We start from the raw sequence: 17,668 nt of genomic DNA, 5'->3' as shown, positions 1-17,668 counted from the left end.
AGAGGAAGAGAAGTAAAAGTATAAAACATGAATTCCACTGAAGTCATTAAGTTATTATCAGTTTAAAATAAAGTATTATAAGTTTAAGATACTTTATGTATGCCTCATGGTAATAGTAAGGAAAAATCCTGTAGTAATTACACAAAAGAACCCAATAAAGTCAGAGCATACTTATTTTATACCAAAAGACTTCAAAACACACACAAAAAGACAACAGGATAAGAAACAGAGAATGGATCTACAAAACAACCAGAAAACAATAAAATGGCAATAGTAAGTCCTTACCTATCATTAATGTAAACATAAGCATTAAAATTTCCAATTAAAAGACACAGAATGGGGCACCTGGGTAGCTCAGTCAGTTAAGCACCTGACTCTTGATTTTGGCTAGGGTTGTGATCTGTTAGTGGGATCAAAGAACCTGACAGCAAAGAACCTGCTTGGGATTCCCTCTCCGCTGCTACTGAACTCATGCACTTTCCCTCTCTCTCAAAATAATATAAACAGCAACAAAAAGGAAGCAAGGAAGATCCCAAATAACCTTACTCTATGCCTTAAGGAACTAGAAAAAGAACAAGCTGAGCCCAAAGTTAGCAGAAGGAAATAATAAAGATCAGAGCAGAAATAAATGAAATAGCAAACAGGAAAAAAAAAAAAAAAGATGAACAGAGTTGGTTCCTTGAAAAGATAAAACAAACCCTTAGACTAAGCAAGAAAAAGGACCCAAGTCAATAAAATTATAAATGAAAAAGGCTACACTGCAACTGATAACATAGAAATTCAAAGGCTCATAACAGGACACCTATATGCTAACAAACTAGACAACCTAGAAGAAATGGAAAATCTGAATAGACCAACTACCAGTAAGGAGACAATCTGTAATCTGAAGATCTCCTGATGAAAAAAAACCCAGGACTAGATGACTTCACGGGTGAATTTTACCAAACATGTAAAAAAGAATTAACATCAATGCTTCTCAAGCTCTTCCAAAAAAATCAAAGAGCGCTCCCAAACTCATTTTACAAGGCCAGCATTATCGGGATACCAACAACAGAAAAGGACACTACTGGAAAAGAAATCTACAGGCCCGGGGCGCCTGGGTGGCTCAGTCAGTTGAACGTCTGACTTGGGCTCAGGTCATGATCTCATGGCTCAGGAGTTCGAGCCCCGTGTGGGGCTCTGTGCTGATGGCTCAGAGCCTGAAGCCTGCTTTGGATTCTGTGTGTTTGTGTGTGTGTGTGTGTGTGTGTGTGTGTGTGTGTGTGTGTGTGTCTCTCTCTCTCTGCCCCTCCCCTGCTCATGTGCTCTCTCTCTCTCTCTCAAAAATAAAAACATTTATAAAAAAAAAAAAAAAAAAAAAGAAATCTATAGGCCAATGAATACAGATATAAACATTTTCTTTTTTTTTTTTTAAGTTTATTAATTTTGAAGGAGAACAAATAGGGGAGGCACAGAGAGAGAGGGAGAAAGAGAGAATCCAAAGCAGGCCCCATGCTGCCAGCACAGAGCCTGAGATGGGGCTCGAACTCATGAACCAGTGAGATCATGACCTGAGCCGAGATTAAGAGTTGGATGCTCCACTGAGACACCCAGGCGCCCCCAGATATAAATGTTTTCAACAAAATATTTAGCAAATCGAATTCCACTGCACATTAAAACGATCATTCACCACAATTACGTGGGATTTATTCCCAGGGATGCAAGGATGGTTCAGCATATGCTAATCAGTCAATGTGATACATCATAAAAGACAGAACAAAAGAAAACAATCTTCTAATCATCTCAACAGATGCAGAAAAAGCATTTGAGAAAATTCAGTATCTGTTCATGATATAAACTCTTCTCTAAGAAATGAGCCATAGATGGAACATATCTCAACATAATAAAGGCCATATATGACAAGCTCACAATTAACATCATACTCTATGGTGAAAAACTGAAAACTTCTCCTCTAAGATCAGGAGAACAAGACAAGGATGTTCACTCTCACCACTGCTATTCAATATAATTCTGGAAGTCCTAGCTAGAGCAATCGAGCAAGAAAAAGAAAATGTATTAGAATTGGAGGGAAGAAGTAAAATTGTCTCTCTTTGCACGTGACATTTTATATATAGAAAACCCTAAAGACTCAACCAAAAACCTGTTAGATTTAATCAACAAATTCAGTAAAGCTGCGGGATACAAAACTAACATACAGAATATCAGTAATATTTCTGTTAACAAATTTTCTGAAAAAGAAACTGATCCCATTTACAGTAACATCAAAAACAATAAGATCCTTAGGAATAAATTTAAGGAGGTGAAAGATCTCTAATCTGAAAACTACTATATTTCTAATAAAAGAAATTGAAGATGACAAAATAAATGGAAAGGTATTCTATGTTCATGAACTGAAAGAATATTGTTAAAATGTCAACACCACCAAAAGCCATCGATAAGTTCAATGCAATCCCTATCAGGACTCTAATGACAAGTAAAAAAAAACACTCCTAAAGTTTACATGAAACCACAAAAGACCCTGAATTGCCAAAGAAATCCCAAGAAAGAAAAAGCAGGAGATATCAAACTTTCTGATTTTAAGCTATGCTATAAAGCTACGGTTATCAAAACAATCCCAAATATGTATGGTCAATTAACATTTGACAAGGGAGCCACGAATTCTCCCTCGAATCTTCCGCTACACATCTAGCACACCCTGCAAAACCAGTCTCAAATTCTACTTTAAAGGTTCGTCTACATGATGAACCCTTCCCTATGACCAAAGTCTACATAATCTTCTTTCTTTGAACTTTAGTTCTTCCCACAGAATCACTGAATGTTGTTCACTGAAGATCTCGTATTCCAACCCAGACTGCAGGCTACTTACATTTCCCTTGTGTTACTGTCAAGTCCAGAATGTTTAATTGTTAAATGTGAAAGATAAAGTGAGAAAAGGAGAAAAAGGCAAGGGAATTCTAAGATTTTTCTGAGATTATGACCCAGAGAAAGAATTCACTTACCTGTTTTGATAAGGTGTACGGTGAAGGAATCTTTGAAAAAGTAAAGCTGCAGGCTGAATATACCTAGATTAAAAAAAAAAAGTTTATTGTACTGATCAAGTGTATACTTATAAAAATACCAAAGTGATAAAAGAATATATTGGAAGGTTGAAAACTTAGTTGGCATACATAAAAGCCATGATTCTGTACACAGCCTAGTTATCAAGTCAGGTTTAATGAACTGGGAACTGAACAGCTGGGGTTCTTGTCCTGGCTTTCTGTGTGTTTGACTCAGGACAATTTTGCTAGGCCTCAGTTTCTGCATCTGAAGAATAAAGGGGTAGAAGCAGTTCCCCAATGTCTCTAAAAATCTATTCAAACTGAGCTCCCTTACTGATGTATGGGAAAACAGCCTATGCAGAACAAAATTAAAATAACCTTCCCAGCTACATGATAACAGTATGTTTATAAGCAATTGATTTCCTTTCACTAAGTTCAAAGTTGTGTTTTTTAACTCAATGAAAGTATTATAGAGGTTAAAGAAGTTTTTAACTGCTTGATCTGAAATAGAACTTATTAGTCCAACATACCACATTACCTTAGGACTAAATTATTCTGAAAACTAAAATGTTCACTCAAAATAAAAACATTACTTTTCAAAAGCATTACTTTCTGCAGGAAGCATAATTTAATACCGAACTGATATACAGATAAACACACAAATTTATAGAGGACAATCAATTTTCAGATATAAACTTCTTCTATAGCTAATCCCACTTATGAGGCCAAGCATACTATGTACTTTATATTATCGTGTTCTGTCACTGTATGTTGGTTTACTCACCCGGACAGTGTAATGGATTGTATTCTGTTTTTCATACTGAGAAACCACTAATGTAAAGGTATGGGTCCCAGGCGTGGTCAGCTTTATCTTAGTCAAATAATGAGGGCTGTTAATTCGAATGCCATCAATATATGGAGGTGGGTCACCTACAGAAAAGTAGGTTTATGCTTTAGTTTCTGTAGTTTTTAAGTTTTATAATTCATGATACAAAAAAAATTAAATGGACGGACCCCCCCAACTGATTCAATCTTTAAAATATAATGCTACTAGAGAATTTAAATTTCAACTTAAAACTTTGTAATTAAACACTTTAAAACTTTAAATAATTTCTAGTAAGTAAAAGGAATCTTTTGGAATACATTCAGTGAGGTATAAAATAATCCCTAGTAAGCCTTATGTAGCATTTTTCTCTAACGGGATTTTAAAGTCAAGATTGGCTTTGCTTTGTTTTGTTTTGAGGAAATGTTTTAAGATGCAAAGAACTATATAAAAATATACTTCCCACCAACAGATATATTCCCCACCATTCATAACTGAATAACACTTTTTGTCATACTAGATTCTTTATAAAACAAAGTCCCTTTTAAACACCACCCTTAGTCCTATTCTGTTCCACTCTGATGGATTTAGTGGGCTTTTCAGACGCTCACACACACACATCCCTAAAAATGAATGAATGAGTGAATGTTATTTCTGTGGGCATATATCTAAAAAAAGGACAGCATAGGTCTTATTTTAAGCTTTCATTTTGCACTCAACATGTTTTTAAGATTCATATTTTTCTACACAGATACGGTTTATTCCTTTTAAAACTGCCTGCATGATATTCCATTATATGAATGACTTATTTATACCCCCATCTAGTTATTCAGTCTGACAGATTATTTACAGTATTTTTCTATTACAAACAATGTTACCGAATATATTCTCTGATGTCTCCTCAATCAAGGCCAATGCAATAGAATCATTTCATGCATGTCAATTAGTACATGTCATTTAAAATCAATGCTGTATCACTTAGCTTATTTAGGAACACTGAATATTTATAATGTAATCTATTGAAATAACTAACATTTTACTGTCTATCTGTAACAGGTAAAGTCTCTAATGCTCACAGTGGTGTGATCTAGTGAAGAGAAAAAGGGCCTATCTGTGATCTTGGACAAGGTTTTTAACCTTTCTATGTCTCAGTTTACTCTTCTGTGAAATGAGAAACAATTTCAGAGTATTTTAAAAATTTTCTTCAGCGTGTTGTGATGAAAATAAAATTATAAACCAGAAAGTACTCTTTTCTGAAAAGGCAGTATCATTATATGTAAGAGGGAGCAGCATTGTTTTAAAAAAAACAAAAAGAGAATCCAAATAAAAAGAGTACAAAAATATTTTTGAAGGTCGAAAGCCTATATATAAACATCTTAATGCTAAGAATATATAGCCACAGTATTTGTTTTTTTGGTTGTATAGTGGCCAACATATGAATAGAAAATCTGGCTAGTTTAACTTTAATTCTTAGACATACTGCCTTGTCCATTCCAGGATATCTAGGGATATTGACTGATAGGAATCAGTGCCCGCCTCATGACCTTCACAGTGTAATGGGTACGAGTATCATTTTCCTCTGATTAAATAAGACTTAACAAAACCACTTTCCATCTCATCTCCCCCAGTAATGCCCATTTCTTTGCCCTTTTTAAAAGAACTGTCAATAATTGCTTCCTTACCTCCCAGCCTCTCCTCAATTCACTTCTAACTGGGCTTATAAGTCCACCTATCCACCAACTCTGTTCTTGTTAAGGTCAACAATGACTGCCAAGATGCTATGCCCATTTGTTTCTTCTCTAACCTAAATTTCCTGACCTCTAAAATAGCAACAGATGCGGTTGCTCATTCTTTCCCTCATGAAATATTCTCTCTCCTTGGGTCATGTGAAACCTTATTCTATTTCATCAGGTATTTTGTTCTAATTTTTTGCAGTAACCTTCCTCTGCTCAACTTTAAGATGTCTGAATCCCAGGGTCAGGTTCTGAGTGTTCATCTCTGTACCTACAGCTCTCTCCATTGGTAGTATATACAGTCCTGTCTTCAAATGGCAGGACTTTATCCCAGAACTCTTCCCCCAAATCCAATTGCTTACTTAGTTTATACACTTGCATATCTAATAGATATCTTAAATGTAACAAAACCACAAAATTTACTTTTGATTTTACTCCAGAACAAAACTGGTCCCTCCCCACCCCCACCAACTCTTACCCATCTCAGTAAATGTTACAGCAGCTTTTTATGAATTAAGCCAAAAAACAGGAATCAGTCTTGATTCCTCTTTGCCCCCTACATCAACTCAAGTCCTGATAATCCTACTGAAACCCAAATCTGTCCACTCTTTCTCTACTAAGTTCAAACCACCATTATTTCTCATACAAAATCATGTAATTTGTTTCTCTGCTTCTATTTTTTTGCCCCCTCCAATATATTCTACAGAGAATGTTCTTTAAAAAAAAGTTTCTATCAAGTCATTTTCCTGATCAAGGCCCTCCAAAGATTTCCCAACACACTGAGAATGAAATCCAAATCCTTGTGGCTTACAGAACATCATGCGATCTGAGCCTGCATATCTTTCTGACTTCTTGATATCACACCACCCTTGGCCTACTGGTCTTTTTTCTGTTTCTTTTTCTCATTTCAGAGTCCTTGTATTTGTTCTTCCCTCTGCCTGTAATGCTTTTCCCTCGATTTCTTTACATGACTGATTCCTTTTTGTCATTTAGGGTTCCTCTTATCCTTTCCCAAAGAGGCCCTCCATGGCCACCTAACCAAAGCAACCAACCAGTCACTAACACATGACCCCATTTATCTCTTTACACACATATCACTATCTGTATTTTTCTTATTATCTGTTTCTCCAGCAAGAACATAAACTAACAGTTCCTATCATTTAATATGTGATAAACTTTTTTTAAAATGTGAAAGCAAAGTGGTTCCAATACAGCATGTTAAATGCCTCAGGAGTCCTGCAGAGGGAAAGATTCACTTTGCCTGGCAGAAAGGTTATCACAGAGAAGTAACATATAAGCTGGATATTAACCATGTTCATTACACAAACTAGGGTAAAAGGAAAAAAATGGGTAGAGGACAAGGAGGAGAGAGATCCTTAGGAGAAGAAACTGTATGAAAAGAGGGGAAACAAGGGCATGGTATGTTCAGGAGTAGCCAGTACCTCACTGAGGGTACTGTGAAAAGCTACGGCATGAGATAACAGGTGACAGGAAGTTAAGGTCAGAATATCAAAAGGCTTATAAACCATGCCAAAGAGCTTAGATTTTATCCAGGAGTTCAGGGAAAAACCACAGAATTTTTGATCAGGGAAAAAGATATTAGTTTTAGAAATAAAACTCTGACAGCAACATATAAGAATATAGGAATCCCAAATTCCTGAGGTCTCTAAATTAAAAACAAATCAAAACAAAACACAAAAGTAGTATAAATACCACCTCGTCTGTATGAGTGGTTTTTGTTAGTCTATCAGCATTATTATTTCTGCATATTATCTACGTAAAGCGTGTCATTTTAAATGTAATCAGGTAAATAAAATTTCAATTGTTTGTCTGAATGTCTACCAAACATACCTGGGTAATAAACTTTTTTCCCATCAGTCTTGTATACAACCATTGTGATAAATTCTCGATTATTGGCAAAATCATCCTAAAAGTACAAAGAATCCAATGTAGTTAGGAAAACGGGCTCACAATGCTCTTAAGTGGGAAGAAAATTCAAATTTTAAGAGCATTTAAGCTACTTAGTGCTATAAAAAATGTTCTCTGAATTAAATTCATTTCAAGGATGACTACACTGTATAAAGTAATACATTAAACAAGACTAAGGCTATTAAGATTATGGTAGTTTCCCTTTATAGAATCAGGCCTAATAATTTAACATCTCCAAACCCCCTTCAGAGTATTTTAATGTTAATACTCTTAAGACCTAAAGCATATATAATCAACCTCAAAACCCTCACTGAAAAGCATAAACTCCCATTTTTCTTCGAAGATGATTTCTGAACAAGATTGTAAGTATATAAATTTCCTTAGAGGAAAACATTTACCTAATACTACACTATTTTCAAGCCACTTACATAAATGAAACAGGATGATGATCAAATTACATATCTTGTTCATATTGGTCTAATTACATTTTTTAAAGTTTCTGTATGGGATAGATATATAAGGAAGGGATCAGTACCTTGTCTGTTATGTGCCTGCTGAGCAAAACCCAAACTGCAGCGCCCCCTTGTGGACACTGCACCTCCAGTTTGTACTGGGGATTGTTAGCCAGGCTATAGGCATCTTTCACAGGTCCTTGCTTAGCATCCCAAGTACTAAAAGATAAAGTCAACAAAGAAAGTAGTAATTAATTGCTCATTGAGCTAAAGTAGAACACTATTTTTAAAAGCTTTGTGTCTCTAATACAACCAAGTTATCAGGATTTTTGTTTTATTGTTTAAAAATTTTTTGGCGTAACTGAGAAATACATAAAATAATTACGTGGCAGTCATCTGTGGGCATGGCAAAAAGAATGCTGGTCTTCATAAATGATGTAATATATATATAACTCAATCCTTCATAAATGAATCCTTATATATGAAAAAAGTAGAGACTACCATAAAGCATATTCTGAAATGTGCAAAAAAGTTACCTGTGAATACATGTTGATTCTTTAAAAAGACCTGGATTCCAACTCAAATAAATCACATCATAATACTGGCAGAGATCATCCCATGAAATCCAAAATATTCCTGAAAATTAGATGTCTGTTAATCCATAAAATATCTTAATGATAAATGACTTGAATAAATACCTTTCATATTATGAAACCGTGTTATTTAAAGATCAAATGGTATTAAAATTAAAGATACTTACCATTGTCTATTTTCTGAGCTGTTCGAGGATCAAAGTTTAAATATTTTTGTAACTCTGGGGTCCAGTTTTTTACATCATTTTCACTGTATCTTCCTTTCCAACGTAAATGACTCCAAGGATTTTTCAGTTGGATAAATCGCAGCCCCTATTAATAAAAAAGCAGGAGATAAAGTTGCAGAAGAATTTTAGCCTATTTTTAATTAATTATATTCGAACACTTTTCCTTCCAAATCCACTTGAAATATTCTTTAATCAGCACTTTCACTAGGTCACACATCTGATCAAAAACTGTAAATGGCTACCTATTCCTGAGGGCTATGCAGTCCATATGGTAGTCACTAACCACAGGTGATAATTAAAATTTTTTAAAATTTAAAAATCAGCTCCTTAGTCACACAAGCCACATTCCAAGTGTTCAAGGACCACGTGCAGCTAGCAGTTAATGCGCAGCCCAGATACACAATATTTCCATCACGGTAGGAGGTTCTTTTGCATGGTGCTGCCTTAGAGCATCAAGACTTTCCCATCCTTTCAAAGCCTACTCTGCTCTGGCCCCACTTTATTTTCCAGTATTCATATCCCATGTATCTTTGGCTCTAACTTAGTCTTTCCTCTCAAAATTCCCACAAATAATCCTTACTCAGTTTTACCTCGGAAGGGATTTACCACGCTGTCTCCCTTCCCCAGAAGGCCCTTTCTGATCCCTTGTGACCACCCTCCCTTCAGATCCTGTCAGGTCCTCCTTAGCTTTTTCCTCCACTGACCCTCTCTCAGTGCACACTGAAGCAGTGAAGAGGAAAAGAACATGGACTTTGGAGTCAGAATGAAATGGGACCGAACACCAGCTCTATCAGTTTTATGGGCCTTGGGTGGGGATCATTTACTCTCTGAGCATTTGTTTATTCACACGTAAAATAAAAATTACAATGTTTCCTAGAACACTCTTGTGAAGATTAAATGAAGTAATGTATGCAAAATATTTAGCAATCAGTTTTCTTCTCCTTTTAATTAATTACTACCTTTTCTTTAAACATTTTAGTGCTAACACTCCGTATTACTTTAGTTTAAAACAAATAAGTTCCCATTGTATCTTGCTTCCTACTTGTGCAAATGTACCAGCCTTGACTCCCCAGTGAGATTGTACACTGAAATGGTAACACTATTTTCCTTTTCAAAAGTCTCCACTGAGCTTATAAAACCGAGCATTAAGGTTATGGTAAGTGCTCAACAAATACTGGGTATGTCTACAGAACTGATTACATGGACTCAGAAAATCCAAAGAGCTTGTAAATCCAGAAGGGTATTTGTCTTATTTCAGGCAGTCAAATTAGGAAATCGTATTAATTTTCTAATGAAGTCATAAACTGTTTGGGGGACGTTTTTGAAAAACACATTCCTCTCCTATTTTTAAATGTGGCAAATCATAGCCTGGGATAGATGTGATTTCTAGACATGAGACTCATTCCTCTCAGGAATCTTCAAATTCCTTTTCTCAGTGTTTTCTTACCACTTGTCCACTCTTGCCCCTGCCACACAGATATTTAACTCTAATTTACTACTATTTTTTTCATTAAACCTAGTTCTACATAAACAGGAAACGTGCCTTATTTCAGAACTCTATCACTTTAAGTTTTTGAGAGAGAGCGCGTGAGTGCACAAGTGGGGGGAGGGCCAGAGTGAGGAAGAGCGAGAATCCCAAGCAGTACCCAAGCGCTACCAGTGCAGAGCTGGACCTAGCGCTCAATCCCGTAAACCAGGAGATCATGACCCAAGCTGGAAATCAAGAGTCAGACGTTCAACGGAGCCACAAGTGCCCCAGAAGTCTAACACTTCTTTAAAAAGGAATATAAAAGAGAGGAAATTGCTGCTAAGCTTTTCTGGGGCAGGTCTGAGCAATCACTGACATTCAAGGACACTAAGATATAGCTGTAGATTTTGTTTGAATAGAGAGCCTACAAGTCAGAGGCCCTGAATAGAGGGAAGAAATGTTAGACTAAAAAAGGATCTGGATCTGGTTTATGATGACACGTCCCATTTTCAAAGTTATTTCCACGTGGCAGCAAATGCAACGTCGTGGATGGATTCAGAAATCCCTTGGTGAGACTTGCTGCACTTAGAGACAGCAGCCTGAGACCGAGATGTATCTTCATAGTAGACTATGGAATATCACCTTAAGGAGGAGACAAAAAAAATGACCCAAAGGACTGCTGAGACTAAAGTCTTAGATCTTAGAAAAGATCTTAGAAAACTCAAGCTGGTTAGAGACAAACAAAAAGGATAACATTTTCACACAAGTGTTAATAAAATCTTATTTAATGAAGAAACTCACAAATGATAGAAGATTGGCAGTAGCTTTAGTTTAAGATTAGGTCTACCTGCACAACAGAGGTTCTAGAAATTAATGCCTCAGGGAGAGAAATATTTTTGGAAATTTTTTTTTTTAAGTTTATTTTGAGGGAGAGAGAGAGAGAGGAGGGAGAACACGAGTAGGGTAGGGGCAGAGAGAGAGGGATTTTGATCAGGGATTTGCACAGAATTAAGATATGACCATAAAGCACACATATGAACAGGGTGAAGAAACCTGTCTTGGGGCCACAGTTTACTCCATCTACACAGGCTCTAAAATGCCTTAATCTCTACGAAATAACTGCCATGTGAAACTGATACTATGTGAATAATGCTTCTGATTTTTTAAAAAGGCTATTATTTGAAATTCTTTACTGACATTCAGCAAATTTTTAAATGTTTTGTTTTCAGGTCAAACCATAGATGCCTATTTCTCTCGTAAGCATGTTATCTATCTAGTTTCCTCTGAACAATCAGAAAAATAGCCTTGTAAATGATATAATCTTCACAGAAAATTTCCTCAAATTCAAGATTAAACTTCCATATTGACTTTCATTATCTAAATTTAATTATCTTACCATTACCTCACTATTGATCACCTATCAGGATGTTTTAACAATAAAATAACATACACATAGTACTAAATAATAGCAACTGTTATTCCTAATGTTTTGACTGATGTTTGTGGAAAATACATTTCTAAAACACAAAGCTCTCAACTTATTCAATTTCATATATTTTTAATTTTTTTGCTTTAAGTCATCAAATTTTATGCTACTTTTAAAGGAATACATAATTCTACACAGTATGGTTAGGGATACACGAGTGGCTGATTTAGAAAGCCTCGAGACTATAAAGACTTGAAAAACAATGTTGCAGCAGGTCCCTATTGCCTTCATAATTCATATAATTGCATATAATTGCCTGTGTCATCTAAGAAGATCAATCTAATAAATACACAGTGGAACACTGTCATTACTGATTGATAACTACTTCCTTCTGTAAGTTGAAACAGGGAAGTGGAACACATGGCTAGTTAAACTTTCTAGTGACTGCATAGCTCAGGTACTATATAACATCAGGGAAAATGAATCCTCCTGTAATCTTTGTATTTTCTAATCCGTAGAACAGACCTATTTTTCAGTTGAAAATAACTAATCGATAACCTGAGAAGTAATGAAGTCAACCATTCCAACATCAGAGCACAGGGCCAGGGTCTGAAATACGTGAGGGCAACTAGGAAGAGAAACATTTGCAAAACCAATGGCATGTTTCTTATTCACAGACACTCTCTTATTTTCTGTCCTTTCACAAATATTTACTGAAATCTACCATGCTCTACAGCCTAACACTATGACTGACCCTAACGCCAGAGTATAGCCCGGAACCTTGAGGGCTGTGTATTTATCTCAACCTTTTACTTTTATGAACAATAAAAAGAGGCATACAGCATGTCTGTTTTGTCATCAGTATCTGTCTTTGTCATTACATTTCCCATCTTTTGATTTCATAATTTCCAACGGTGAGGTCAAATTATTTAATGGAACATAGGTGGAATGATTTTTAAAACTTCATCCAAACCTTGACTTGTCAGTATTCAAAAGTCTATTATACTATTAGGGATCCTTGCAATGTCTTACTATCAAGTAAGAGAAAGGAGAAAAAAATGTAAAGCAAAACCTTGAACTCTCTAATATCCAAAACAGCATATGCGTGTGTGGGAACCAGACCCCACTTCTCTCCTTCAGCTTCCGTCATCATTCCAGTTGATGCAGTGATGAGGACGTCCCCTTTGTGAAATCTGGAATGACCCCGACAGAGAAATAATTAAAGAAAACATTTCTGTAACCTCAGATCACACTATCTTTCCTTTAGTCTCAAGGTTTACATGAAAATTTCCACAAATTTGAAATCTTTTCTAAAATGGGCTATTCCCGACACCCTTCAAAGAACAGGAAGTACATTTGTACTTCACAATGTAGCAGATAAATTATCATACTGCCCCACTCTCCTCCAGTTTTAGTCAATTATTAGGTAGAAACTTATCAGTGAAGGAAAGTAAATGCTAAGTTTTCAAAAGATTTACAAATAAAGTTGAAGATGTGAAATACATTTTGTGAGATCTTTGAAGTTTTCTAGTTTAACTAATGAATGTGTACTGTATAGACAATTTTCCAGTCCTTACATGTGGATCATTCTTTTAAGGCTTAAGCTACCTTCCTCTTTATATTCTCAGACTTCTCTTTTTCCACCTTCCCTCAAATTGTAGGTACTTAGGAAGTACAAAACAAGTTGTCCATATGACATATTCCAGATTCAAATGTTTTGGGATTATTTATAATCTGGATTAATTGTAACCATCAGTGAGGATAACTGAGGGCTGGCCATAGCAAGTACATAAAGTGAACTCTACTTTAGAAACACAATTTCCCGGGGTGCCTAGCTGGCTCAGTTGGTGGAGCATGTGACTCTTGATCTCAGGGTTGTTGAGTTCGAGCCCCATGCTGGCTGTTGAGATTACTTAAACCAAAAACAAAATAAATAAAATCACAATTTCACTAAGTAATTAATAATGTTTCCTCAGCAATATCTCTTCTATAAATAAGGCATAAAGTTTTAAAACAGCCTCTTTTACTACCGAAAAAAGGGGGGGGAAGGGAGGGAGAGAGAGAGACAGAGAATATGAGTATGTTTACCTTTGATAAAGCATTCTGAAAGAATTATCCTTACTGAAAGTTTGGCTATCTGAATGCATAGCGATCCTTTCTGGTATCCACCCGGTCAGTGCATGAAGATCAATATTCTGTAACATAAACACATTTTCAGGAGTGTCTATGTTGTTGCCAGACTCTTAAATCCCACTAATTTGATATAATGATTTCGATAGAATAAATCAGAGGGCAGTAAGCTGTTTTCTACCACTAATAAATTTCTTGTTTAACTCAAATTCCTACTTGGATTTAAGCACAAGTTTATCTATTCCTTATAATCTCTGTTGCTTTCCCTGAATGCAAGAATTATTTTACTGGTAAGTATGATGAAAACTCAAAACATGTAACAGGAAAAAGCTGCTTTAATAATGATGGTGACTGTCATTCACCATTTAGTACTCACTAAAGTGACTCACTTGTGAGAGTCACTTTCCTAATGATTTACATATATTCTCATTTTCTAGGCTATGCTGGGTAAATTAAAAGGCACTGAATTGGAAAGCTAAACTGAAAATATTTGAAGGACAGAACACTTGAGCACGCAGGCTGAGAAAAAATTTTAACATCCTATTTCATTTACCTATCACCTATACATTCTCTGCCTAACATTGTAAGAACCAGAGAGTGAAGGAGGCCTGTACCAGGCAGGGAAACTAACCAGCTATGAACAATGGATGATTTGCATACATTATTTCATTTAGTCTTTACAATTCTGCGAGGTGGGTGTTATCCTCATATTTTAGACAAGCAAAGAGGCTAAGAATGCTTAAATACCGTTTCTAAGGCTCCAGGCTGGTTAGTGCCATAATTCAAAGTTATAATATGACTAATCTAAGCCCAGTTTACCTCATACAACTAAAGGACACTGGCACACACCTTGTTTTATAGGCTAAGTAGTGTTAGGATTGGGAAAAATTAAGAAACAAGAAACTCCTTGAATGTGAATTTATAAAATATATATATATATATATATATATATATATATATATATATATACACACACACACATACATACACACACACACACACATAAGGATGACAATATGACACATCCTTTGATCTGAAGAGACTTCTTTGGAAAGGTACACTGTATCTAACCGGTCTTGTATCCCAACAGGACAGGAGACATATATTGTAAGCTTCCCTGAATACTGAGTCTTTACAACGCTCTATCCTTGTAAAAGAAAATAAGTACTTCCTTAATAGGGGAATTGGATCAGCATTTTTCAGGAGTTAATATTGTTTTATTTTCCTTTAAACAAACATATCCTCCATAATCTCTCCAAATAGTCATACTGGATAGTATAAATCTGTCTGGATCATCCTGTTACTTACTGAATTGGATCCTGGGAAATCATATCCTCCCATGACCTTCATATATGCTTTCTCTATGAGAGAAACCCATAATTCACTTTTGTTGTTAGAATAAGAACAGAGCAATTCTCCCTTATGATCAACAGGTAACTGATCATCAATTATCACCTGGAGAAAGAGAACATTAATTTCCTTAGGTGGTACAAAATATCTTAAAACCCTTCCTATCAAGGAAAAAAATACCTTTCATACAGATGAAACAAAGGCACAATATGACTATTATAAAGATCATGATAGTTTCAGATTTCTAGAATCTGGTCAATTATAAAATGTTATACATATATGTCTTTATTCAATTTTACAGGCTAATCTCCCTATCAGGTGATACCTTTGAGCCAAATGGTTAAATGGATCTACCATCAAAATTATTACAGATTCTAGAAATGTACATTATATCTAAAATAATTACAAAAGGGCTTCACTATTAAGGTAAAAATATTATTACTATCTGTACCTTTAACCTAAACCTAGAAAAAGACTCATGTTCAGTTGTAAAAGTAGAATATTATGGCTAAAAAATATATTTAAATAAGGGAAGAGATCACCACAAATACAGTTTCTAGTTCACATTATAAAGTGATTTGGGAAACAAGGATAGGAAGAATTTCGATCTAACACTAATATGAGAATCATGGAACTACATTTTCAAAGATTCTTTAAACAAGGAGTTAAAGTTCAGAAAAACCATTCTCAATAATTTTAAGTAATCAGCTAGAGCAGCAGTTCTCAAAGGGTGTTCTCAGCAGCATCCGTGTCACCTGGGAACTTGTTAGAAATGCAAATTACGGCCCCACCCACAACTTCTGAACCAGAAACTCTGGGGGTGGGGCCCAAAAATCTGTTTTAACAAGCCCTGCACCTACTTCTATACACACCAAAATTTGAGTATTACTGACTGAGCCACTGAACAACAACTCAGCTTCTCAAACTGAAAGGACTGTTTAAATGCAAATAGTCATTCAGTAGGTTCAAGGTGAGGCCTAAAATTCTGCAATTCTAGTAAGTTCCCAGGAAATGCTAATGTTGATCCACAGACTTCAGAGTAGACAAGAGCTAGAGAATCCCAACAATGCCAGGCCATCACAACAGGTTCACAGTTCTTAAAGAAACTAGTGTAATTTAAAACTGCATATATATTTCATAAAGGAAAACATAATTCTAAAGACTTCTTAGATCTGAACTTATGACTATACATATAAACTCTTGTGACCTAACAGATTTAGTTTTGTCTGATTTCCTTTTTTTTTAATCAATTAAAAACTATCAGATTAAAGTTTAAGCATTGGTAGTCATTAGCTCATTGTTACTTTCTGAAACTTTCTATAAATTTCCCAAAACCATTTTTAAAATGACTTTCTTGATTTTTAGTTTTAATTATTAACATATGATGTTATCGGTAGTAATATGCATAAAACCAGACTCAAAATCTTTTTAAATGTTTACACAAATTAACATTTCTTAATGATTCTACTCAATATTCAAAGGTGGGGAAGGGAGAGAGAGAAGGGGTTGGGGATGGGGAGAGACATTATTCACCTTTCTTGGGACACCGTTGAGGTGAAGTTTTACCATATACTTTCCACATGGATTGTATTCTGGCTCACCATCCTTATTCTGAGGATAAATTATGCTTTTGTAAGGAAAATAAATATTGAAATACCAAATTAATATTCAATATAAATTACTAAGCAGGATATTATATTTTATTTAGACAGATGTCTTGGCAATTTTATAAAAATAAACTTGAGAATATTTTTCTATAATAGGTCTAGAAAAAGAATTTCATGCTTATTTAATACAAAGAAAGTATCTTACGAGATCACACAACAGGGAATAAATTTCACAATACTCTGAAAAATACTAAGCTTTTCATTATGTACTCTAATAAATTTTCTACTAAGTGGATATATTTTAAGCCAGTTAAAATAATCTTCTACCACTGGCTCAAGAAAAGACCATTTCAGTTAACCAGAACTACTTAACTACAACTCTGACAGAGATAAAGTTACACAAAGTTATCCAATAAGATACTTGTATCAGTATCAATTTTCTTTTACACTACATATTATTTATATGATCTATTTATCCAAGATGGTAAACAGCTTGGAACTAAGGTCTGTATTTAATTCATCTTTGTAATCTCAGGACTTACACAAAAATCACTCAGGACAAGCTGCATGAAAAAATTATAACGCTTAATTTTTACAATGAATGATTTTAAGCTAATAAAACTTTTAAAAATTGAGAAAAAAAGTATTTTGGTAACATTTCAGGACACACTAAAGCAGTTCTAGCCAACAGAAATATTTTATATTTTTCAGTAGGATATTAAGTTAAAAAGGTGAGATTTTAATATATTTTATTTAACTGAACTTATCCAAAATACTATTTCAATGTGCTATCACTATAAAAATTTGAGATATTTTCCAATTTTATATTTTTTTGTGCTTAGTTTTCAAAAATCTGATGCATTTTACACTTAACAACCCGTTTTGATTCAGA

The 17,668-nt window shown here is 34.9% G+C and overlaps 1 protein-coding gene across 2 annotated transcripts in view; it reads right to left on the bottom strand.

Moving 5' to 3' along the window:
* The window catches only part of CAPN7 (calpain 7), a 41,445-nt gene that overhangs the window by 6,202 nt on the left and 17,575 nt on the right, over positions 1-17,668 (bottom strand). The window contains exons 9-18 of one of the 2 annotated variants that reach the window (XM_006936421.5): positions 16,703-16,796; positions 15,128-15,274; positions 13,778-13,884; positions 12,762-12,882; positions 8,736-8,880; positions 8,512-8,611; positions 8,059-8,194; positions 7,446-7,521; positions 3,823-3,968; positions 3,000-3,062 (exon numbers count right to left, since the gene is read on the bottom strand). In XM_006936421.5, the coding sequence (XP_006936483.1) occupies positions 3,000-3,062; positions 3,823-3,968; positions 7,446-7,521; positions 8,059-8,194; positions 8,512-8,611; positions 8,736-8,880; positions 12,762-12,882; positions 13,778-13,884; positions 15,128-15,274; positions 16,703-16,796 (1,135 nt within the window). The remainder of the gene's footprint in view (positions 1-2,999; positions 3,063-3,822; positions 3,969-7,445; positions 7,522-8,058; positions 8,195-8,511; positions 8,612-8,735; positions 8,881-12,761; positions 12,883-13,777; positions 13,885-15,127; positions 15,275-16,702; positions 16,797-17,668) is intronic. The other variant, XM_045037629.1, reaches the window with a different exon arrangement.

The sequence above is a fragment of the Felis catus genome, chromosome C2 (assembly GCF_018350175.1).
Source record: "Felis catus isolate Fca126 chromosome C2, F.catus_Fca126_mat1.0, whole genome shotgun sequence".
Classification (NCBI taxonomy): Eukaryota; Metazoa; Chordata; class Mammalia; order Carnivora; family Felidae; genus Felis; species Felis catus.
This window is presented reverse-complemented; position numbering and strand designations above follow the sequence as displayed.